The sequence below is a fragment of the Arvicanthis niloticus genome, chromosome 3 (genome assembly GCF_011762505.2).
Source record: "Arvicanthis niloticus isolate mArvNil1 chromosome 3, mArvNil1.pat.X, whole genome shotgun sequence".
Lineage (NCBI taxonomy): Eukaryota > Metazoa > Chordata > Mammalia > Rodentia > Muridae > Arvicanthis > Arvicanthis niloticus.
In genome coordinates this window covers 19,512,483-19,526,454 of record NC_047660.1, presented here as the reverse complement: position 1 = coordinate 19,526,454, position 13,972 = coordinate 19,512,483, and the positions used below count along the sequence as shown (strand labels likewise).

General features: G+C 34.1%; 1 protein-coding gene across 14 annotated transcripts in view; it reads right to left on the bottom strand.

Moving 5' to 3' along the window:
- Nucleotides 1-13,972, bottom strand: part of Mycbp2 (MYC binding protein 2) — a 222,594-nt gene that overhangs the window by 150,171 nt on the left and 58,451 nt on the right. For all 14 annotated transcript variants that reach the window (XM_076930602.1, XM_076930603.1, XM_076930607.1 and 11 more), the window contains exons 14-17: nucleotides 12,019-12,177; nucleotides 9,361-9,565; nucleotides 6,256-6,401; nucleotides 5,648-5,749 (exon numbers count right to left, since the gene is read on the bottom strand). In XM_076930602.1, coding sequence (XP_076786717.1) covers nucleotides 5,648-5,749; nucleotides 6,256-6,401; nucleotides 9,361-9,565; nucleotides 12,019-12,177 — 612 coding nt within the window. The remainder of the gene's footprint in view (nucleotides 1-5,647; nucleotides 5,750-6,255; nucleotides 6,402-9,360; nucleotides 9,566-12,018; nucleotides 12,178-13,972) is intronic.

The following is a 13,972-nucleotide window of genomic DNA, read 5'->3' as shown; positions in this document are numbered from 1 at the left end:
AAGCCAAACTTTAAAACAACTCTAAATGTGAGAGTTAAATTAATTTATGAAAATATATAAATGCTGAATGTTCTTTAATAAAGCATTTTTCCTAGCTGTCTATTGATCTTTGTTTTAATTAATTATTCTAATGATGCAAATTAAAACTATAGTCACAATTACTCTTATAAATAGCTTAAATCTGGAGTATTCTTTAGTAAACACAAAACAACGAGAGAAGACATTTTGATTATGTTCCTAGCTACAACAAAAGGGTGAGTAGCACCAATACTTTGAAAAGCAGTAAAATAGTTTCTGTGATTAATTATAATAAAAACAAGCAAATTTAATGTTAGAAAAACTAAGTATTATTTTCCTGTAATGCAGTAAATTCATATAAATTGAGTTCTATTTCTAAAGGAACCAAAATACATATTTCAAATATGAACTAAACGTTTGATTTCCTCATTGAGTATTACTATGATTTGATTTACTAAAGAAATTAGTATGAATTACTCTAAAATACTTTCCACCTATAAAAAAAGAATATTAAAGTAATAACTTATAGCAAGCTATATTACACTTTTCTGACTTGGGAGTCTGATGGAGATATTTTTACCTAAAAAAAATCCACTGAATAGTTTCTCACTAAATTCAATCTTTTAAGAATCTTTTGATACATGAACACTGACAGTATATGGGCAATCATGCCTAGAAAACATTAAGCTCCAGCATTGTAAACTGAAATAGCTTTTCCCAAGTACAGTGCCTGATCATTCATTTATTTACAAAATATTCAGTTATTGCTTATGTAGCAAATACTAGCTACCAGCAATAAAATTATAAAATATAAAATTATAAAGACATAGACCCACACCAGAAAAAACTAACTATAAGATATTGCTAGTGCAATAAAAGAAGTCTGTATGTCATTAAAGGATGAAAAGTCCTATAATTAATTTGGTTGGCTCAGAAAGCTTTCAAAAGATGTGGTATTAACAAGAGAAATGGAAAAGAAGACATTCTAGTTAAAAGATTTAGAAACACTTTTGATGTTAAGCAGTACTGTTCTGTCATTAATAACACATAGAGCCAAAATAGCAAATAGGGCATACAGTTATGAGAAATTAGTCTGTGTGCCTGGCATGATAATTCCAGCACTTGGGAGTTTGCTCAAAACAATCACAAAATTTTCAGATAGAATCAACCTCCATTCTAGAGGTAATCAGGTATCCCTGAATTGTTTTCAATCAACTAACAAAGATATTCCAATTTCTCCACTTAAGAGAACAATTAGTTGTTGAGATTTGGTCTTTTGCTATGTATTATAATGTTAAATACTGCCCCTCCAAAGCCTGGTTGCCTGCAGGACAACAGAATCTGCATATAGACCCAAGTGATGCTATGTAACCTTGACCCCAAGTTATCCCTGATCAGTGAATAAAGATGCCTACAGCCTATAGCTGGGCAGAAGAAAGACAGGCAGAGCTTTTGTTTCCTGGGATTGGGATGGGGGAAGGGACCTGGACAGAGGAGAGAAGAAGGTAGAGAGAGGCTCCATGGGGTGGATGACTGAATCATGAAAACATGGCCATGAGGGGTGGCCAGCTGGAGTTCAGAGCAGCCCAGATGGAACACAGCACGTTATAACTTTGGGACTATTAATAGGGAAGTAGACATAACAGAATAGTAAGTAGATATATGCCCGGCTTTAGTGCTGTTTAAGGCTTATAAATATAAAGGCTGTGTGTCTTTATCTGGGAACTGATCAAAGGTGGAGTAGAAACCCCTGATCTGAGATTAAACATTGATCTACAACACCTAGTAAATAAGACATACACCCTGCTTCAAGAATCACACAGTTTAATGAAGGCTGGTGTTTACACACCACCAAATGAGAAGTTTGAAATAATAAAAATAAAAATAAATTGTCTGACAGCTCCCAATATGTATGTATATAAAGGAGATTATTTGGAGTCCACTCACAAGCATGTAAGAAGAATGTACAGTACATGAAAGCATTAAATAAGATAATAGTGAAATATACCAATAATTTAACCAGCAAGCTAATAGTGACATATACCAATAATTTAACTATTATTATTGGAACTGAAGAGATGGCTCTGTAGATGAAGTAAGGACCTGAGTTCAAATTTCCAGCACCCACATTAAAAGGCAGGCATGGCAAGACCAAGAGTAAGGCTGAGAGAAGTGGATACCCAAAGCTCTCTGGATAGTTAAGCTGAAAAAGCAAGTTCTATGTTCAGAAAAGAGAGCCTGTCTCAAACACTGTGAAGGTGCAAAGTACTGAGGAAGACATCTTAGCATTCACCTCAAGCTTGCATGCACATGTGCTCTGCCCACACTCTCAGAAACTGTAGTTCTCACTTATCCTTAGGAAAAGTCCTTCCAAGTTTTAAAGACATTTTAGCTCAAAGGCACTTATTTTAATTGTATCTCATTAATTGAGGCAAAAATTCAAAAATAACCCATGCAGGATTACAGTTAGTTGAAGAACTATGGAATCCCCTAAATGGAAGAACATTCAGACATTAAACTGCAACTTACAAAACACTTTTATACAAAAAAGTATTTTGTGCTGTTTAAATTAACAATGACACCATACTGTTCTTTTGCAAAAAAATTAAAAGAAAAACTAATAAAAGTGGCATTAGTGAGAAACATGACTCTTACACACTAGACTTGAGAACATTAATTCCTATAACACTAAAAAAAAAAAAAAGTGAAAAGCCTAAAAAAACTGAAAATACATATTCGGTAACTCAAGGAAACAGCCAGAGCTGCTCTTCGCACTGTTGTAAGTTTAACGATTTTCATCTCAACAAATTTCTCAAAAGCCTGAAAAGAACCCAAGTGTCAATCAACCAATAATGGTTGTATAAGTTTGTGATGAACATAGTAGAGTCTACTTATTGACCTAATTTGTATTTATTCTAGACTAGAAAATGACAGTAGGTTGTTGCAAATGTATCTATAACACCAGACCACTGTTGTATTTACTGCTGTAAATATGTATGTGCCTAAGCTTGACTAGATGACAATGAAACAAGTAAAATGTATAACTGAATCAAAGAATAGGGCCTAATTCCTATACTACTTCAATTATTTTATATGTGGTAAAGATTTTAAATAATAGAAAACATTATTAAGAGAAAAATACACATCAATCTGTATTACAAGATAAAAATCATCTAAAATAAAGCAAAATCATATATAAAATTATAAAAGAAATAACAAAATTCTGTTTGTATATTTATATAAAGAATTATACAGATTTTTAACAGATACTTTCTAAATGCTTCATATATTTTAATTTTAAAATACTTTTATGTGGCATTTGAATTTAAATAAATACTGTATTTCGTGCATCAAATCCATCAAGCAAGGTCTCTAGAGTCCTAACAATTGCAATTGGCCACTTTCTAATAAATTTTATTTTATAGTCTAATTTGTGACTAAACAGATTTTTATGTAGCAAAATGGAATCTCTTTTATTCTTGAGAAGCAGTTCAATATTTTTCTTTATCAGAATCAATGTTTTACAGTCAGAATCAAAATGTTATAAGAAAAACAATTATGTCAAGGACAGAGATGTGAAAGTATCACTTAAAAGGAAATGGACTACTGTTCTAATTCTAATTCTACTCTAATTCAACAATTACAGCTTAGCACATGCTAGGCACTTTCACACAGTCACTAATATACACTAAGGCCTTGTCAGTACAGTAGTACAGCTAGGTATCTGTAAATTATCAACTAACCGAGGTGCCATTGAGAGTGACAGTATTGTCGAACAGCTTGTGTCAATAACAGTACTAAACTGTACAAATAGGCCTACAGCTGACTAAATAGGCTTTAATAGAGAGCTAAGTTCTGAATGTTGGTCAATTTGAAACAACTAAGGCAGACTTAAAATATGATGAGAATAACATACAAACCCTTATACTACAGATATGGGTATAAATCCATCACTAACAAACGAGTAGAAGTGGGAACTGATATATTACAATTCTATCATTACTGTTCTTGTGTGGGAAACCAGAAACAAGCAACCTTCTCCAACAGAACCATAACAGAACTCTGAACCGCACAGCCTAAAATACTGGCTTATGAGTTGGGCATCACCAGAACCCCCTAGAAATCTTGTTAAAGAATATTTTGCTAGGCCCTAATGTCCAAGTTTTAGACTCAGTAGGACAGGAGTGGGGCCTGAGAACTGGTACCTCTGGTAAATGCCCACCTAATGATGGTCCTGTTGAGAACCACTGCAGTAAGTAAAAGCTCTACTTTGAATAAAATCTATGAAATTACTGGGTGTTGTGGGTCAATTTATGTGACTCAATCTAATGTTTCAAAGAATTAAAAATGAGTAGAAAAGAGATAATTAATTACCTTAAGCAAAAATACCATTAACATAAAAGAAATAAATTGTCATGTTAGAGACCTACAACCAAATGTGCAAATTTTGCAAACATTTATGAAACGTAAAAATAACAGTACATCCACAAATCCATTAAAATACACAATAAAGCCAAAGTGGCAACTATTCATCCTGTCAGTCATCACTGCTTCTGTTCTGGAAACAATAACTATGCATTCCAAAAGTTCCATTTATTACTTACTACATTTCATAAGAGATAACTAAGAAAAATGAACAATAATGGTAAGAAGTTACCATGAGCTTATGAAAAACATATAAAAATGGTAATAGGTTTCTTTCTATACCAAGTATCTGTACTTTCTAAGATGTACTGAAAATATGCAATGTCAATATATTCTTCTAAGTAAGAATTTGCTTAATTCAACATTAAATCACAGGTTAACATTTTTGTCATAATTGTACGAAGACTCTGTTGGAAAACAATTTTAGTAACATAATATTTATTTCTACCTTATTCATGTATTTTAAAATGTCACTTATGTACAACTAGTAATAAATATATTTTCAGGTTAGGAAGCTGACCTAAACAATAAGGTGATAATATAAGCAATATACCTGTCTTTGCAAATAAAGACTTTCAATTCCTTTTTCTAAATAATCTTTTCATATTTAAAAAAAAAAAGAAAGAAAAAAAAAGACATTAAAAAGTCACAATTATGCAACACATGGATGGAAAGCATAATGATACTACAGCAAATGACAATGATGTGAACAGCTATAAAAACAGACCTGAAAAGCCTAGGATAAACTAAATATGGGCCCATGGTCAGATACAGATTACCCAAAAGTCTGAGAAAAGGATTGCTATTTATGATTTGTAATGGTCATTACTAATGGTATTTACATTTTGCAATGGAACATCCTTTTATCTTTTATATTTTAACAGTCTAATTGCAGACAGGCTTGGAATTTGTAGCAATCCTCTTGTGTTAACATTAGGGTGCTGAAGTTATAAGTATGAGCCATCAAGCTGAGCTACATAGCACACATTTTACTGTGGTTGAGGAGCACTCTACTGAATTAAATGTATTATTACTAACACAATTATAAATGCTAGTAATAATATGCTCATGTAACTTCACTTGCTACTAAGATGTTGTGAACTTTAATACTTCCTACTAAATAAGGGTATTCTGTACATATTTCAGTTGAGTCAGTTATGGCATGACAGTTTCCCTACACTCTTTCTCTGTAGCTACATCTTACCTCTTCCATCTTCTAATCTGTGTCTTCTAATGACACGCTGCCGTTTTTCTTCTTGTCTTAACTGAAGATGTTCCTCAATATTAACCCCAGGTACAGGGACAGCTGAATAATTGGTCAAAATAATAAAGATTGCATATGTCATATAATTTAAGTATATAAGAGCTATACATATACAAATTTCAGTAAAGTAAAAGCTAGCAGAAAACCACCTTAAACTCAAATTTTTATTGTAGGAATTCCTATCATATGAGCTGGGCAGTGGTGGTGCACACCTTTAGTCCCAGCACTCAGGAGACACAGATAGGCAGACTTCAAGGCCAGCCTGGTCTACAGAGTGAGTTACAGAACAACCAAGTCCACACAGATAAACCTGGTGTCAAAAAACAAAAATAGAAAACAAAAATAACAAAACAAAACAAAAACAACCACCCCCAAAAGAAATTCTTATCATAGAAGGGGGAAAAGGTATTGCCCATGATCATGTCAGATACCAAAACAATGCACATACTAACCATTACCTTAACTTTAAAACCATACTCAATAGAAGACTTAGACTATTAGAATTATTGAGGTGAGGGCAAGATATTCAACGTAACAAAATAAATTACCTAAAAGAAGGTCTAAAGGTATCATTTCTTTCACTGCATCAAGAATCCCTCTTTGTCTGGCCTCTTGACCGTCCAGCTCTCTTGCACATGCCTTGCAACACCCACACACAGCACAGCCAGATTCTCCTGAACCACAACCACAGATCCTATGTAGAAGCAAACAAACAAACAATGAAAAGCAGGCTTAACTGGAATCCTTCAAATCTTTTAATATTCTTTTTCTATAACCACTTTTCCAATCTCTTAGATTGATTCTTTAAAAAAATTAGGAATTTTAGAAAAACAAAAGAAGAATGTGTTATGATTCTAATGATTCTAACTAATATATTTCTGCATAAAATCAAAATAGTCTACTTTTATACAATTAACTGTAAATGGACATTCTCCTATAAGTTTTCTCAATAAGTACACCAGTTTTAGCACTAAGGGCAGTATGGGCTGGTGGCTAGCACAAGCATCAAGTCTGTCTTCAGGGAAGTTAAGGGGGTGTTGGCAGCCTTTGGTAATAAGGCAGCCTTATCAGCAAAGAATATGTTTTTGTCTCTTTCCTCAGTCTTGATATATTACCATGTCCCATTTTTCTCTTCTCTCTGCATCTATCTAATCCTTTCTCCTGCCACTAGAAGACAAACAGAATTCCACACAGAATCTCCAAGAGACAGATACCTATCTGTCTACCTAAGTGCACAGCAGTAATATGCACATTGGCTTAGATGTTGGAGGCAACTCTTGTCCATCAGTAGACAAAAGAATAAGAAACATACAATCATTCAATTTGTCCTGAGGAAGGAAATTCTGACATGTGCTACAATATGGATGAACTCTGAGGACATTCTATTAAGTGAATGAGCAAGAGAAAGGAAGACATAATACCACATGTTTCACTTGCATGACATCTTTAGAGTAGTCAAAGTCACGCAGACAGAGTATGATGGTAAACAGAGGAGGAGAGGGGAAACTGGGGATGACTATTAAAGAAATACAGTTAGTTTTGCAAGACGAAAAGCTATGTGTGTGTGCACGCTCGTGTGTGTGTGTGTGTGTGTGTGTGTGTAGTATATCAGTGTGAAATACTAAAAACCACTGAATTGTATACTTACAAATAACCACACTGGTCAGTTTTATGTTACATACCTTAGACCACAAAAGAAACTTAAAAAAAAAAATGTCTAATTCTAAATGTATCCTAAGGTATGTAGTAATAATTTTATGATGACTAAAATCATCTCTGAAAGTTCTCAGTACTCTGGCATTTAATACTATCTTTAATTTATTCATATATTTATTTTGGTCATTAACAAAAATCATTATAATTGGCTAGATGCTATCAATGAAAATTGTATAAATGTCTGTAGAAGAGCACTTAAGAAAATAATTTTAGTAGGACACAGAGAATTCAGAAAATATGTCTGCATTTCTGGATTCTATATTCTAGATCAAGCTTGGAGTTTGGGACTATTTTTAATGAAAACAGCCTAGGAAAGGTCTGAGAGATTAAATTCAAATTCTAACACTGTTTAAAAAGAAAAAATAGAATCTTTTTACATAAAAAATACTCAAAATAAAAATTAATTAAAAATAAATAAGTTAGGTCATTAAAGTAGAAAATGGTATCTAACAAAGCACTATAGAATAAATATTATCTATTCTTAGAGTACATTTTTTACTTATGCTAATTAAATAAGCCATGCCAAGAACATGATAGGGATAAAGCCTGTGGATGTAGTAGGTGGTAAGGAATCAGGGGTTATCACCTGAGCCTTGAAGTGTGAAGCCAGGCTGACTAAGGTACACAATGTAATAAAACAAACCTGAAATAATAGTTCAATAGCCTTAAAGAAAAATGGGTATTGTATACAATCAATCTACTTATGACAGAAAAAGCATAAGGCCAGAAATACATTCATAATAGATGATGTCAGGAATTGGGAAGCATCACTTAACAGCTAAACATCTGCTAAATAGTAAAACCAGAGACTGGAGGTAGTTGTCCTCAATCTAGGCAAAATTCTCCTCAATCTTCACAAAATTTCTACTCCTACCCTAGATCAGCCAGTTATCAGAAACCTCGGCTTGCAAAAGACATCCCTTTATGTGTTATATTGCCTATAAAATGTAGATGTGAAATTCTTCTAAAATTCTAGGAGAACATTCATATTATTTGATGGAACTCAAATTTATACTATCTTTGAACTGATTATAATATAGAACCTTGGAGAGGAAAGGGTTTGTTTCAGCTCACAGTTCCACATCACAATCCATCCCAGAGGGAAGCCAGGACAGGAATCTAGAGACACTGACATAGAGCCCATGGAGGAGTGCTACTGTCTTGTTCTTCATGGTTTTCTCAGCCTGCCCAGGTGTGACACCATACACAACAGACAGAATTCTTCCACACTGAATCATTAATTAATACAATATTCCACAGACTTGTCTATAGGATAAGATTGGACAAGTGATTTCTCAATTAAGAAGCCCTCTTCCCAGGTATGTATAGGTTTATATCAAGTTGACAAAAAAAAAAAACAAAAAACCTAACCAAGACAAACCCTTAAGAGTCTATTAGATAGATAGATAGATAGATAGATAGATAGATAGATAGATAGATAAGATAGATAGATAGGCAGGCAGGCAGGCATGGTAGATCGATAAGAAGGATACCATGTTAGACAGAAAATCTGTATTTCTACTCAAGCATCATATATATTTGATTATTTTACTAAGAAAAGATCATAAACACTTGGTATTAAACAAGTTTAGAAAAAACAAATAATGCTCTAGACATGAAGAAAATTATAACTTAATTTTTAAATAATGGCCTCAATGAATCAAATAAAGGTAGACAAACATAAAGATGATACTAAATTAGAACTCAATATAGTAGAAAATAATGAAGTATTTTAAGTTTAGGGTCAAATGTGTAGTTCAGTGGTAGAGCACTTAACTGGTATTAGTCTGAAGTCCACACACCACTACCACCCCCCCACACACACACACACACAGAAAATAGGTAGATACACTATGAGATAACCTGAAAGCAATAAAACCAAAAAAGGGGAGAGGAGGGAGTGTGCTTATTTTTGTCAGTAGCAAGCCTTGTCTTACCCTCCAGGAACTCTGTCGGGACGCCCACTGCTCACACAGCTGGCGCCATAGCCCGTGCAGTCCCCACACACAGTGCACACCATGCACTGCTCCAGCTTCCACTTGTGCATGCCTGGAGGGCACATCATGGACTTCTCATCTTTCTCATCGAGTTCTTCCTCCAGGTCTTCATCCATTGCTGTTGCCATATTTTCAACTCCAAACCCTGTATGACAATTAAATTTATAACTGTATGTGAATTATTTCCTATCTGAAAACAGGTATTTCCCAAATGAAAAACATACATGAAACCCTGCTGCAATCACAGTGCTTATGTATTTACTCACTTTATTCCTCATCAAATTTATTTATCCCTTATTTATAGCACATAACTTAAAGAAAAACCACTCAAGGTAACTATGTCTAATCAAGAAACTGGTTCAGGATGCTAAGGTGTTAAAAGGCTAAGCTCACAATCACAGAAACAGACAGAGCACAGCACATGAGGTCTTTGTTTAGCTTTGCCAGTTGTAATCAATGGACAATATAAAAAAATGAGACAATCAAGTATCAGAGAATTTTGGCTAGCGTTAGAATAAAACAATTCTGATGGAATGTATCAAGTATGTCCCTTATCTAATTTTACACACATTATTATTTAAGAGTCAACAATATTATAACCATTGTCTTTGAATTAATTTATATATTCAATAAAATACAAATGGATTCTAATATCATATAAATGGATTCATATATAATAATTTAAAATAAAAGATCCAACCTAGCTACCTGAAACAAAAACAATAGCTTTAAAAATGCTAACTATTGTTTTAAAAGAAACTAATATAACTACACACACAAATAGGACCAACACTCTCCCTGTCAAAACTGGTTCCTGTGACCTATTTGAATCTGCTGTGAAGCAGACCTCAAAAGAGATGCTCTTTTGGTTTGGTTAATAAATTGAAAGTTTAAACCTCAAATGATTAAAGTTCATTCATAGCCCAGTGCTTAGTTCTGATTGTATGAATGTATCTTCTCCCACTGTTTTAAAAAAAAATAAAAGACAGTCAAAAATTGAACTAAAGAATACAGGCAATGTTGGTAACAGCTAAAAGTAAAAACTGGAAGCACAAATTAACTAACCATACCATTAAGAGCAAAGATCAAGACCACAACAGCAAGGAAATTGAAGGATAAAACATCCCTTCCCTTCAACAGCCTAAGAATTCAGAAAAACATACTATGAAAAAAGATAGCTACAGTTCTGTCTTTTCCTAGCCAAGGGCCAGAAAATGAGAGCAGACTGAGTTGTCAAAGTACTGGTGATTAAACAGGAAGGTGATACTGTTGATAGGCTACTGCCAAAAAGTAGTTAAAACTGAAGTTGACAACCATTTGAGAAAAATCTCCTTTCCATGAATAATTTAGTCATTGAAAATGTTAAATCAAAGATTTACTTATTAACTTATGTAATTTTTTAAAATATTAAACAGCTAGGAACATTACTTTCTCAAAAAACAAAATAAACAAAGTGTTACAGAATATTTGATCAGGTTGTGAACCCTGATATTGTGTTGTTTACTGGACATAACCTGTTTCCAGTTATGCTGCAGTTCAGTCTTAGCACATACCTTAATCTCTCTGACAGTAATAGAGACACCCTCTTAGTACACACCTTTAGTTCTAAACTATGAAGGTAAAGTTAGTCTGTAGAGGGAAGCACTCATACTTGAAAGTGATGTCTAATTGAGTGGTAGACAAAGTGATGAATCAGAGAAAGATTTGACAGAATAGGATATGCCCAACTCAGGAGAACAGAGGAAAGGGAAGCTAATTGAGGGGGAGTGCAGTAAGAAAGAAAGCTACTTAAGGAGAGCAGTGTAGGGAGAGGATGAGAGGCAGTGTTACTGGACACTTGTACAGAGGCAGATTGCAGAGAGATCAAGCTAGAACCAGCCAGAAAATTAGAATGAGCCAGAAGATTAGAACATATTTCTAACCTAGTATGAGGGCAAACAGAGTAAGTAATTCAGGAGGGGCCAAATAAATCAGGTTGGAAATGAGTTTGAGCCAGAAGAGCTGAGTTAAACCAGCTAGAGCACAAAAAGAGCTAGAAAAGGTAAGCATACTATTCAGCAGTAAGTTTCAGGGGCTAAAATATTATAGGCTTAGATTAGATTCTATGGAGACTAGAAGTTTCCAGGACTAGGCCTACATTAGCAGAGAGGCACTAAGCTTCAGGCCAATAAAAGTTACTGTTACAATAAAGTCTATTTTATTTTTGAGTGATCGACTTTCATCAATAGTTATTTTCAAGTAAAAATGTAGGGGTTTTCTAAATTTATAAGAACTCAAAGAGTCATTCATACTTGTTTTTAATTGCTATGTATGAGTTTTGCCTGCACGTGTACACACACACACACACACACACACGAACATACATGTTTAGAGCATCAAACGTCTGGAACTGGAGTTATAGATGGTGTAAGCCACCACACCACACAAGTGCAGGGATAGAACCTGGATGTTCTGAAAGAATAGCAGGTGCTCTAAATTGTTTCGATATCTCTTGGATCCTACTCATTCATTTTTGAAAAGAATAAGATTCTTCACTATATTCCAAAAAGCTAATGAAAAGACCACGGAGATCTTAATATCGAAGACTTAAACTCCTACCTTTCCCTCCTTGGTTCATAGCACCAGTGTCTCGTCCACATTGTCCTTTATTATTTACACCAAATGTCCAAACCTCTCCATTCTTCATTAAAACACATGTGTGGGCTTTGCCCATTGCTACCTGAGTTACAAAATGGCCTTTCAAATCAGATACCAAACCTAAAAATAAAAAAAAGATACAACATTAATAAAAACAACAAAATATTTCTGTACCTAGAAGAACAACTTTAATGACGCTAATTTCTTGGGCAAAACAAGTGACCAAACTCCTAGTAGGTTATCACCAAATTTTCAGGGGGGAAAAAAAGCATTAAGTGTAGTTTCAACGGATTTTAAAATGGTATTCGTACTTGGGACAAATACTTAGTGTAATATGATTTCTAGCTAACTTCTCCTGTCTGCTTGCTTCAAGTACTAGCACCTTTGAACACAAGTACTCAGAAGAACCAACAGCTCTCAAATTCCTACTACCAGCACAAAGAAGTCATGAATCCTTACAGGCTTAAACTTACTTCAGCAGAAAAATAGCAAATTACTTGTAATAGTATAATAAAACAGTATTTATTTTATAAACCTGTAAAATTCTTCAAAATAGTAGATTTCATTGTAAAATCACATTTATTTCATTACTTCCGGTGCATGCATTCAAATGCACATGTGTCCATGATGCACAGGACTAGGTCAGAAGGGAACTTGTGGGAGATGGCTCTCTCTTTTACCACTTGAGTCCTGAGGATTGACTTAGGTTGTCAAGCTTAGAAGCAAGTGCCTTTGCGTGCTAAGCTATCTCACCAGGCCTCAAAACATTTTGAACCTCTTACAATTTCTTTCACAGTCCACTCCAGAATTTCCTGTTTCCCTTATGTTCCTTTTAGCATGCTTTTTACACTCGTGTACTACCCTGATTACTTATTTTTGCAATAATTTTGCAATGTAATTTTTCAAATTACAAAGGTATGCTTAGCCTTATTAAGTAGTAATAATAGTAAAAACTAAACAGCTTTCTAAAATATATAAAAAACTTCATTTCTAAAAATTTAGGTGATTATTTAAGTTGAAAATATTCTTAAATTCAGTATGTAGCACACTTGAAAAATATATATATTTATTTAACAGAACAAAATTTGATTACTAATAATAGATGACTATACAGTGAGCTCTTACATGTTCTAGGTTCTGTGCAGAGCATTTCTTTTTTTTTTCTTTTTTTTTATATTTTATTTACATTTAAGATGCCATCCCCTTTCCCCATTTCGCCTCCCTAGAACACCCCTATCCCATGCCCCCCCTTTTCTTTTTGCTTTTATACGATTTTTTTAAAATGTTAATCAAAGGATTTATAAGTTTGGTAATGCTCAATCAGAAGCATAATCCAATACCCAACCTAGATATAAAAACTATCTTTGACTGGTGGAGACATGTGAACATCTGCCTCCATGCCCTCTCTCTTTCTCTCTCTCATCTCCTAGCTTCTCCTCTTCTTCATCTTCTCTCCTTGTTCCATCTCTTCCTCTCAGTACTCCTTCCCACTTAGCTCCTCCTACATATCACTCTTCCTGTTAAAGTAGAACTTTTCTCTCAAAATATAATTAGAGCACACTTATTCCTAATTGTACCAGTGAGGTACAAGATAGTCCTAATACCCAGTCCATCACACTGTTGACTAACCAGAACCTCTGTCATCTCTTCTAACCAAAACACTTACTTTTGATCCTGGCTTTTTGGCTTTAGAATGAATGTCAGCTGAAAACCATCTACTCAGATCTTTTCTCTCAAAGTAAATAGCCAGGATTGGTTATGAGACTATAGGTCTTCAACCCCATCAGAAATCCAGAATGACTGAGTTAACTATAATTGTGGGAAGCACTAAGCATAGCTTCTAAAACTTAGCCAATTTATAGAGACCACTGAACACCTGAAAAGCCCCTATACTACCGAACGTTGGAGCATCAAA